Raw genomic sequence first — 12,258 nt, forward strand, 5'->3', positions numbered from 1 at the left:
CTTCTCCTTTTCCATTTCCTGTGACTCTGGGTCCCCACTTCCATGCCAACCAACTCAATTCCTGCTTTCCTCATCACCCCTACTCTCCATCCCATTGTGGGTTCCTGCCTCCCCAAATTGCCAAATCCGCTCCCCTTCTTGCCTCCAGGTGCCTGCTTCCTCACTGGCCCTTAGTCCTTTCCAGATCACTGCTTCCTCCCCTGGCACCTGATCCACCCCCCTGCTCCCCTCACCAGTGCAGCCCCATTTCTCTGGATCCCTGTGCTTCCCATCCCCAAATCCTTCCTGTTAGGCTCTCTGGTTTTCTTATTTCTGTTAGAGTCCAGGCTACACTCTCCCCATGCAGCAAGTAGAGCTGCTGCCTCTGATACATGCAAGTCAGGGGTGGGCAAACTTTTTGGCCCAAGGGCCACGTCTGGGTGGGGAAATTATATGCAGGGCCATGAATGTAGGGCTGGGGCAGCGGGTTGGGATGTGGGAGGGAGTGCAGGGTGTGGGAGGGGGTGCTGTGTGCAGGAAAAGGCTCAGGGCAGGGGTTGGGGTGTGGGAGGGGGTGCGTAGTGCAGAAAAAGGCTCAGGGCAGGGAGGTGGGGTGGAGGAGAGGGTGCGTAGTGCAGAAGGGGGCTCAGGGCAGGGAGGTGGGGTGCAGGAGAGGTGCAGCAGGGTGCTGGGATGTATGAGGAGTTCAGGGTGTGGGATCCGACCCATCACCATTTATCTCAAGCAGCTCCAGGGTGGCAGTGGTGCGCAGCGTGGCTAAGGCAGGTTCCCTGCCTGCCCTGGCCCCATGCCGCCCCCGGAAGTGATTAGCATGTCTGGCAGTGGCTCCTGGGTGCCCCGAAGCTCCCATTGGCCGTGGTTCCCTGTTCCTGGCCAATGGGAGCTTCTGGGGGGGGGGTGCCTGCAGGCGAGGGCAGCACACAGAGCCCTCTGATCCCTGACTCACCCAGGGGTCGCAGGGATGTGGTGCCAGCCACTTCCAGAACTGGCGCTGAGCCAGGGCAGGCAGAAAGCCTGCCTTAGCCCCGCTGTGCCACGGGGTTGGCAATCCCGCAGGCCGGACTGAAAGCCCTGATGGGCCAGATCCAGTCCGCGGGCCGTAGTTTGCCCTCCCCTGATGTAGGTAGTGGCAGGGGGCACTAAAGATTCCTGGGATGTGGCATTTCAAAAAGTTACTGCATTACAGACAAATAGACAAATGCCACTGAGTTGAGTGTAGAGCCTCATATCTTTTGGCCAATTAATAGACATTCACTGTTGTAGCAACATCCTCATGGTATTAATTCAATGAGTTTTTGAGAGCTGAAGTGCAATTCATTCCCTGGGCATCCCAAACATATGCTAACAACGCTTTAAAAAAAAAAAAAAGGCATATTTCAATAAAGAGATCTGACACAGAAGTATAGTAGCATCAGTATTACAGCTTTTTAAGAGATATGTTTACATCTAAGTATCATTTCTTAAGATTCTTTAAGCTCAGTTACTACAAGCCCTTCTTCTGCAACAACTTGGTGCAGCACCTAGCTTTTTGTCATACTTCAAAGTCTTGACAGACAGGGAGGGAGGAAGAGACAGCCCAGACATGGTATCTCAGCAGCTACATTGCCAATACTCAAAATACATCTTAACCACACTCCTCTGCTCCTTCTTCTCCCTCTCCTAACATGTGAAGGAAAAGAAATATTCCCTGTTCCACCTTCTACAGCCCATGACAGAAACATAAAAAAAGAGATTCTGTAATCAAGAATGAAATCTTACCAGCTTCTACTGGCTTGGTCTTCTGATAAGTTGATGACAGTTTCTCAATATCTTCAAAAGTCGATGCATTCTACCAGTAATGAGAAAGTATCAACTACTACACAAAGCAGCACCAGTTCTCTCATCACATGCTCATTCAGTAAATAAGGCAGCACACACCTGCATGATCTTTTGCTGCAACATTCTAAATCAGGACTCCTACCTCCAAGGGCACAGGGGTTTTTTTTTGTTTTGTTTTGTTTTAAAGCCCACTACATTTTTGGGCCTAAAACATGAAAAGGGGAATGAATTCTTTCAATACACCAGACTATTTAGAGTTAACCTTCATTCAGATACATGTCACACTAGATTCCTATTAACAATAATTTTATTACTGATTAATCTCATTTATATATTGATGAGTCATAAAAGTAGGAGACAAGGTAATTGGCTGAATGCTTGTTGTTCTCAGTACAAAATAACCTTTCAGTCTGTATAACAGAAGGTTTTCTACCAAGATAAAAACATCCAGCCTACAACATAAAAAATAACTAAAGCAAACCCTAAACAGAGAGGTAGTTTTGAGATAGGTGTTTAAATCAAGCAATAAAAATAACTAAATAAGTGAAAGAGTTCCCTCGGTTAAAGATTTCCTGATATTTTGAATCATGTGTAAAATAATACACTGATACAGTAGAAGAGTTTGAAGCTTTGATACTTCTGTAAGTTAACAGATAGGTTTATTTAGTATGGTAAGTGGGTCTGTATACAGACCATCATCCTTTAAACTTGTGAAATAAAGCAGTATTTTTTGAAGTTTACATCACAATTTGTCTTTGATAAAAGATTAAAGTTAGAATTGTGGGTTCTGATGAAATTCTCATGCAGGGGTGTATTAGACAGTGCTACTTTTAGTTCGTGGAGTGGGTAAGTGACTATTCAAACAGTTTGGTGTGCTACTTACTGCAGCAGGATGATGAAACATAGCAACATCCCCTTAAATTATAAATGGACAAATGAGGCAAACACAGAGGCAACTATTTTTAATTAGTTGAGAGGACATTCACAAGGTGTAAGATGAGGTACGGTCTGGTGGTTAGAAGAGAAGACTGGTCAGCTAGATTTCAGGGTTATATTTCTTAATTCTGCTCCTCTCTGTGTGGGACTTTTGCTATCACTTAAGGTCTGTATTTTAATTTCCCCTCTGTATATAATGGGGATAATAATCAGCTTAGTAAAATGCTTTGAGATTCTCAGATGAAAGGCGCTATATACTATAAAGAATTGGAGAGGAGAATTCCCTAAGCAGGATACAAATATAGAGATCAGAGCTCTACAGCTCCAGCCTCACTAATAATGGTGGAATTTTAAACCAATAGCCAGACTACTGAATTCATGATAATTTCAAACAACTTACCTTATCCATTCGATCCTTCTGTACCCCATACTTTCCACCAAACCCTTTTGAATAATCTAAAAAACAGGATAAAAAGGTCACAGGCAGTAGGCAGGTTTAATCTTTTCCCTTTAAGGTCTGTTAAATGCAAATGGCCATTTCAAAAAGCAGCTACATGCAGAATTCCAAAGACAGCAGCCAAAGAAAATGCAACTTGTTTTTTATGCAAATCAGGATATATATAAATATATCTATCTACAGAAGCCTCTTCATATACCAGCAGGCAAGAAAGATGTTGTGAGCGATGTGCATGCTTTTCACATTCTTTCAGTGAAAGTTAAGCTAATGATTGCTATACCAAGCAAAAAATAAGAGATGGCCCCTCATAATGCACCACTTCTAGAGCACAGCCTTTCACAGTACTAATTGTTACTTCCTGTAGTATTGGTCATATTACCCCAGCTATTTTCCTTTGTTCAGAGTAGTGTGCTATCAAGTTTGCAGTAACACTTCTCAGGGCACAAGTGTCACTTAAATACTCTTTATTTGCATGGCATTCATGGAATTGATCAAGTAAAGAGACACAGCTGCCAAATTCACTTTTTCTCCTATTTTGGTATTGACCCCAGGTTCATGCAAAATTAAGATAGGTGTTCCATGTATCTGCAATGGGACTATATCACGTAGTTATCTTATTGCCTTATTTTAATAATGAGCAGTTACCATGTAAATGAAGAGTGCTTGAGGGTTTGTGCCTTGGAAAACTGACTTACAACTTCTTCCTTTGCTCCCATTCCCAAAACATAAGGTCCACTAATGAGGGACTTTGTGTGTGTATTTAAACTCCAAGTAAAGCTATCCTAGACTTCAAATGTTTGGAACTAGATCACGACAGTACGTAAAATATTGGCTGCTGTTAGAAATAGTGTCTTTAGTGTGTATTGTCAATCAGAATAAATGCATGGCTTTATTAATCATCTTTATACATTGCAATTATACTATTTTGATTTAGGGTTTCCAAAAGAAAAAAACTCTACACTATCAGACTTCTCACTTTAAGATGTCAGCCAAAAACTAGAACTTGTAGTTCATACCCGAATTATCTCACAATGAATAAAGGCAGCTTTATAACATGCTATAATTTACTACTATTTCAACTAAGGCAAATGTTTACACTTGGACTTTTAAGCTGGTGTGATTTAATGCCGGTGTAGTGCCATGAACTAAATATTGGAAATCTGTTTCTATTTTATTAGATGCAGCATTTGGAATTTTAATGAACCCATATCCTTAATATAGGCTTGTTATGAGATCACGTTTAACAGCTCATTTTAAGGAAATAGCCTGATGTTGATAGATAACATGGGGATAGAAATTTAAGAGAATGTCTTCTTTAGATTACTTATGGCACACATCAGTCTTTTTACATGACTATTTAAGTCTGTGTTAGAAGTGGCTGCACTAAGAAAGTTACAACTGGAGACTGTGCCTTGTTGAGACTCATGCTTGGCTAGTTTCTCCTTGTATTCAAACCCCACAGCAGATGGGTCCTGCCTCTCTGTTTGAACACCGAATTTCCCTCCAAAACCACTCTTATAATCTGAAAAAGCCACATGTAATAAGGGAGGGGAAAAGGAACAGATAAGTTTAGTTAGAAACATTCAAAAGACATAACCATCAGCAACAATTCTGATGAATCAGGAGTACTTTTAGAAGAATCTGAACACTCATTTTTAAGTGTATATTCAGAATGTGAACAATTCCACTTGGGATTAGGAAGAGGCCAGCTCCACTTAATATTAACAGGAATACAATAGAGAGAATTCCATGTTCTTAGCTATATTTTGCAGCTCTTCCTATACTGCAGACAACACTTCTCTGCACAACTGTTTACACTGTATACATGCACTCAGATATTAAAATATGTTCATGATCAGATTATGTCTGTATTCATATGTACTCAAAAGATAAATATAATGTGAGTAGGACAATATATAGGAGCAAATAAAATTTATTTCATGGATGCCATCACCATTTGTACTTTATAGCCCTGCCTTGAAAGGAATACAGATCAGGAGGAAAAATTCCTAAAGTTCCTCCTTTTTGGCATTGTCAAAAATAAGGAATATTCTTGCTACTGCTCTGAAGAAAAAAAAAAATCTGTGTTCAGAACTATATTCCATTCATTGATAGCTTTTCTGGCACAGCCATTTTGATATAAGGTGCTAAGATGAGGGCACAGATCATCCCTTCTCACAGGAAGCTGCAAAGGGAAAAGACTGAGAGCCCCTTTCAGCATGGGGGCAGCATGGACTGGTCCACTGTGGAAAAGACTATGGCTGCAGACCTCCCCATCTTCATGGAGGCCATGAAAATCTGGGTAAGAAGGAAGAGGTCAGTATTGCTGATGCTGAGTTTCTATCTCCTGCACGTGTGGGTATACGTGGGGGGGGGGGCACAGATGGGAGGGGAGACAGGGCAAGGAAGGGGAAAATAGTTTGAGTACAGTGAGCAGGATTTGGCCTGGTATATGAACTGGCAGTTTACATAAGATAGGAGTCATTTCTGACAGGCTGGCTTCCAAAATGTTACTGAAAAAAAAAAAAAAATCAAGAATCCAAGCTAAGTGCAGATTCATAAGGCTATTGCAACATATCTCCTGGCCTTCTGAGTCAATATTTTCAGTGGCTCTCAATACCAGTCATGATATGTTAAACAGGTTGTAAAGACATTCCACCAACTGCAACACAGTAACATTTCAAAGAATGGAGAAGCAACTACAACGTTAGCTACTATGAAATAGTTTTACCAGAGCTGCAGAGAAAATAAACTATAAAATGAACCAGAAGCATGTTAAAAGTGTAGTTAAGAAGTTGAACTCAAACATACCTTTCTGGGATTCATGCAGTTGCACTTTCTCCTGATGATCCCAACCAAGTGCACATTTGTCCTGTCTGTCTGTCTGTACACCAAACTTGCCTCCAAATCCTTTCACATAGTCTACGTACATAAAATTCCACAAGCCATTAGTGTGATTGTTACCGATAACATTTTGAACAAAATAGTGATATTATAGATGGGACAGTTTATCCCCAAGTATTTCATTATAATTCATGAATTATTTTCATGGTCCATTTCCCCCTGCCAAGTCACCTCCCCAGTGGGAAATGGGAAGCACAGCAATCCGAAAAACTAATATAAAAGTCAGAAAGTGAAGAACAGCCCACCCCCACAATACTCTGATTTACACTGTAGTAAGTGTCTCAACATTCACAGGTAAGCTAGCTACATGGCAGGTAAGAGAAGGACAATTACCTCCTCTATGCTACCAAAAATCCATATTACGATATGGTTCTTTATCCAGATATTATTATTATTGCTGTTTATTATTTGTATTATAGTTATAAAGGCCGCAGTCATGCAATCTGATCTGCATCTGAAGACCATCACGTCCTACTGACTTCTGTGAAACTCCACACGGGTATCAAAGTCCTCCCATATGGATCGGATTGGAAGATTGGGGATGGATTTTGCAATTACATACTTTCTAGTTTTAAAAAAGTCTCACTGGCAAGAATGCTGATATTTTAACAGTATACTTCCCAGCTTTGAGGTTCTCATCCTTACTTAAGAGTGTTAGACTCAACCCATGCATACTTTAATTTAATAAAGTTTAATAAAAACCTTTCTGTGATTCGTGCTTTTCTGTTTTGCCTTGATATTCAAAGCCAACTGCACTTTTGTCCACTTTGTCCTTGTCAACCCCATATTTACCACCAAAGCCTCTGGAATAATCTGGAGTCAGGAGTAAACAGAATTTTATTTACAAATGTACAGTAATAAGACAAGACTGCTTCAACCATAGCCACTTGTTTTAAATTATGTATTAGAAGAATACTGACATCCCTGGCTAATCTAGATCCAGGATATTAAGTCTTAAATTCTTCAGAACGTATCACCTAACGTTTTCCCCTTAAGCAGGAGAAAATAAAACAGCAGTGTCAAAGCTAGCCAAAGCACTCAACGATGTGAGCAATTTTATAATCTTTCAAAGAGTTCAGTTATAACTAGGCATTGAAATAGTGAAATGACAATGGAATTCTAAGGCTACATCAAGAGCAGTATGGTCGCCATTTTTTAAAAATAAAGCTTTGTTACTTCAAGTAATAATGTGATGCAAATATATTATTTAGCACTGGTCAGAAAATGGGAAGATTTTGAGAAAAACGTGTCCCTTTGTTTGCTGAAAATTTTTTAAACTTTTTTTTTTTGGTAAACAATTTTTTGACCAGCTATAACAACACTATATTAACTCTGGAAATCCCTAAGCATTACTGACATATTAGTAAAATTTACATTTTAAACTATCAGGTGATTTTGTCAGAAATACCTCACTGCTGTATTTGAGCATTTAAGGTTTTAATATCAGATTGGTCAAAAAATTTCAAAAGTTGCTAGAAGTTTTTTTTGCAAAAAGTTTGTTGACCAGCTCTGGTTACTATGTAATTGAAACTTGACCTCCACTTGGAATCCTTGGGTTCATTAAACTAAAGTGTATGGTTTAAAGTTCTTCAAGAAGAAAAAGTTTTCAGTAATCTTTACGACTTATCTAGTGTACATAATGATACAAAATATCTATCAATATTTACCAAAATGAAATATTTTACAAGACTGTTCCTGGTAAATGCACCTGCACCACATCAAAAATAGAACAAGAAACATGCATGTTGACTAACCTTTCTGAGATTCATGCTTCTCTGTTTTACCCTGGTAATCGAAGCCCACTGCACTCTTGTCTACTCTGTCGGCCTGCACTCCATATTTACCACCAAAACCACTTGAGTAATCTGAGTCCAGAGAACAAAACACAAACACATGAACTCACCATGTGTCATAGTCAATGTTGCAATGCAGAAATCCAGAATAATAATATCTGTTTGAAAATAGCTAACTAGCCCACAAAAGAAATCTTACAAACACAAAAAGCAGAATTTAGCATAGTACTATGGCTCATGATGTCACAAGTATGTGTCAATGTTCCCTATTTGTAAATCTGGATGCTGTTAAAACTTCTACCTAAGGTAATTTTGTGTTTTGAGTTTAGTCTGCCCTTTAATTTATAGTTGTCCAAAACACAGGAACCATTTACTCCATTAATATTAACCATATTAACACCCCCCGTCCCCCACGCAAGAGATTAAATGCAAAGCTATACTCTTATTTTGCTTTCTAGCAAGTTTTAAACATTAGTATGATCTTACCCCTCCACTTCCTGTCATATAGGCAGGAGAGGTCTTGGGGTGAAGATCATCACTGCAAGGAGAGGGAAGGGGCACAGAATAGAAAGGCTCTGCTATGCCCCATTCTCCACTACCATATAGTCCTTCTGGGAACTGGCATAAGTTAAAGCTGCCCCTGGGGGTTATTTTCACCAGGGTCAGGTGGCTGAAATCTAGGGAGCAGTGACCTCTCCCAGACAGCCCCACCCATCCTCCAGACTCTCTAGAGAGTTCATTCTAAAATATTTTGGGGGTGGGGAACAAAGGACAAGTCAGACCCTTAAAGACAAACAGAGCATTTCATTTTGTTAAGGCCAAGTGAGTAGTTTTTGAGTCCACTTACTACAAAAGAGTAGTAAATCATTTTGGACACAGAATAATTGGATAGCTGACAATGCAGGTTGAGGCCCCATTGTGCTAGGCACCTTACAAACAGTGTTTCCTCAACAGTTTTATACACAAGCTATTGTAGTAGAGTCTTACAACAAGCAACTAATATTGATAACAGTTATTTATTTACATACACACATTCACCTCAACACTTTACCTTTTTGAGAGGCATGTTTCTCTGTTTTCCCCTGGTATTCAAAACCCACAGCAGACTGTAGGAGAAATAATACAGTAATAAGCATTCCTAAAAAAAAGTCAGACATTAGTAAAACAAAATAGTCTACTTCAGCAGAAAAATACTTGGCATAAAAGAAATTAGAACTTAGTGATGCTCTAAGCCTCTTGGTTCTGGAACATAAGTATCTGTTTAGATTTCCAGGCCAATATCCTCAAAACATTAAGCTATCTTTCTCAGCCACTGCCAAAGCAGATTGTTCCCTGCAGTACATTAGGGTCTTGTCAGGTTTAGTGACTCAGTACACTAGAGCTTCCACCACTTCCAGCAGGAGGTTATTTTATCAATATTAGGTTCACTTCTTCTGGGGCACCTGGCATTGGCCACTGTCGGTAGACAGGATACTGGGGTGGATGGACCTTTGGTCTGACCCAGTATGGCCGTTATGTTCAGTCTGGGAAAGTTTCCCTACCTCGACAGTCAGCCAAGTGGTTCAGTCTGCTAGGCGCCCCAAACCATGCTAAATTCTCTCCCTACCTGGTGTTCATCTTTCTGGTCACATAAACATATGTAGCTTGGCTAACTGACATGTTTTAAATCTTTTTTTTTCAAATCGGGCAATCCTTCAACTTAATTGTGGGGGAAGGATTTTTGTTTCTTAAGAAAGTATTAATCCATAATAACCAAAGCCAATTTACTGATATGCACAAAGTGCAATGCTAAAAAATGAATGACAGTGATGTTTACACATCGCAGTATCAGTTTTTAGCATGATAAAACCAATACCCTATGTAAACTGATGAACACAACTGCTGTACATAACTGCAATGCTGTAGGAAATTACTTACTTGGTCAACTCTATCCATTTGTACTCCAAACTTGCCTCCAAAACCTCTTACTGAGTCCACTTGGGAGCAGTGTTTAGAAAGCTTAGATTGATATTCATGGCCAACAGCTGACTGAAAGAAGTTAGAAATCCAAAAATGGATTACTGCATCTAACAAAAATGATAACACACCATACACTGCTACCTTGATAGAACACCACCCGATATAACACAAATTTGGATATAATGCAGTAAAGCAGTGCTCCAGGGGGGTGGGGCTGCGCACTCCGGTGGATCAAAGCAAGTTCATTATAACATGGTTTCACTTGTAACGCGGTAAGATTTTTTGGCTCCCAAGGACCGCATTATGTCGAGGTAGAGGTGTACTTAGTAAGTCTAAAAACAAAAAAGTTTCAGATTAGGCACCACCTAGAAGCCTGTTTATAATTTATGTGGCTCTTTAGACATGCAAATTGTCAGCATTAGTAGCAGTTGCATAGTGAAAGCCATGCATATTAAGGGCCCAATTCTGCAAAATACCCACGTAAAGATTTATCATAGGAATAAGAATCTGTAGGATTGTGTCACCAAGTTGTTAATATAGTCCTAGGAAAGAAAACGATCAAAATCCCAGGAAAGAGTCTGGAAGCATTGACTGTATACTTCATGTGTGTGTATGTTTCACCCAGGATTTATAAATTAAACTACAGAGGTGGTAAAAGGAGAGATATTGAATCAAATCCTATTGCCATGATCCAAGAATGTAGAAGGGAGCCCTCACTTCCAATAAAATACAAGGAGCGATAATTGTGTATGCAGCTATCGACCATACACAGTAGAAAAATTATCACTACAAACTTAAACACAAGATACTTCTTGGACAAAAGAAACTTTATAGAATTCTGCAAGCTTAAAGCGAAAGGCTAACCTCAAAGGCTGCCTAGACTGAATGCAGCATTCACATCCACCAGACATTAAATTTATCACTGGATAGCAAGAAAAAATTTCCAACATAGGCTATGATGTGGTATTACATTAAAAAAACCACGAATTTTCATAGCCTAAAAAAAAAAAATCATTAATTTAGGAAAACAGGAATGACAGTTCTGGAAGATAACACCATCCAAAAGTTATGCAGATAGAAAATATACTTCCTCATATACTATTTAATTCTAGTTAAACGTCATTAGCTGCCTCAGATCACTAGTTTACTATTTGAGCCCCATGCAACTTGAACAACAAAATATGTTTCTAGGAATGCTATTCTTGTTTCACTTTGTTGGCCAATCACTTCATTACACTTTGGCAGGGAATTTTTTTAAACCAGACAGAGAGGAAAGTAATCCGACTCTATTTACAAACAACACAGTTATCACAAATTCCTGTCTTTGCAAGCACACAATTTCAGATAGAGAAATATCTGCTAAAAGACTAATGGTGATCACTGTAGTAAAAATCAAAATAATTTCCATTGCAGTAGAAAAGTAGGCAGCTAATTGTTGAAAGGTATTTGATTACTGTAGTAAACATTAAAACTAAAATAACTGAAGTTGGTTCCCATGATTGTTGGCACATTTCAGTTTTATGGTAGAGAAAGCTAGAGTTATGGCTATAAACAACTTCAGGCTAGGGCTATCATTTACATTAATATTTTAGTTAAGTATGCTACAGGAAGCTGCTAGACATTCTTTCTTCCCAAAGTCTATATCAGAATAAAGACTCTTAACACTTCCCCACCATTTGCTTTTCAAGTTATCACTGTTATACAGTACAAAATGGCAAGTGACAGTACAAAGCACATTCCATCTCTTATCAGTCAACAGCTTTTCCAAAGCCTGGTTTCATGACCATTTCACGGCTTAATGTGTTTTTTTCCCCTCTCCCTTCTGTTGCAATCAGTCACTAGAACATGAGCCAGCCATAACATCTTAAAGTACAATAATGTCACATTGAATTACAAAGGAGGTGGGAGCAATCTTCAAATAAGACAAGATGGTATGAAATTACACACTAGAAAGTGCATCCTACCCTGTCTACTGATAAAGCTTAAATTTTGCACTAATATAGTTACTAGTATAACCCCCAAACCCAAACTGAATAATTTGGTCAGCCACTGGGAAATGTGACAAGGAAGAGGATTTCTAGTGTCCCTGTGCTGAGCAAGAGGGCTCTGCGATTACTAGTCCAATCTAAAGGCTGGAGCTGCTGCCACAGACCTTCCATAACTCCTCTCCACGAATGAAAGGTCTGCTGCACGTAGGTCTGCCAAAGATTGAGGAGCCAAGTTCTGTGGCATAGATCTGGCTCACAGCATGTTGTCCAATGCAGTGGAATGGCAATGGTTTCACTGCATCAGGCCCCTCTGTACCCATGGATCTGTAGATGAGTGGGGGAGGTAGAGAATTGGTTTTGATTCAAGTGAACATATCCTTATAATCAGCAGAACCCTGGCAGC

At 39.6% G+C, this 12,258-nt stretch overlaps 1 protein-coding gene across 3 annotated transcripts in view; it reads right to left on the bottom strand.

Annotated features, from left to right (window-relative positions):
• The window catches only part of CTTN (cortactin), a 38,362-nt gene that overhangs the window by 6,758 nt on the left and 19,346 nt on the right, over positions 1 to 12,258 (bottom strand). For all 3 annotated transcript variants that reach the window (XM_039537940.1, XM_039537939.1, XM_039537938.1), the window contains 7 exons: positions 9,826 to 9,936; positions 8,960 to 9,014; positions 7,870 to 7,980; positions 6,818 to 6,928; positions 6,023 to 6,133; positions 3,155 to 3,210; positions 1,759 to 1,828 (listed from right to left, as the gene is read on the bottom strand). In XM_039537940.1, the coding sequence (XP_039393874.1) occupies positions 1,759 to 1,828; positions 3,155 to 3,210; positions 6,023 to 6,133; positions 6,818 to 6,928; positions 7,870 to 7,980; positions 8,960 to 9,014; positions 9,826 to 9,936 (625 nt within the window). The remainder of the gene's footprint in view (positions 1 to 1,758; positions 1,829 to 3,154; positions 3,211 to 6,022; positions 6,134 to 6,817; positions 6,929 to 7,869; positions 7,981 to 8,959; positions 9,015 to 9,825; positions 9,937 to 12,258) is intronic.

Source organism: Mauremys reevesii, linkage group 4 (assembly GCF_016161935.1).
Source record: "Mauremys reevesii isolate NIE-2019 linkage group 4, ASM1616193v1, whole genome shotgun sequence".
Classification (NCBI taxonomy): Eukaryota; Metazoa; Chordata; order Testudines; family Geoemydidae; genus Mauremys; species Mauremys reevesii.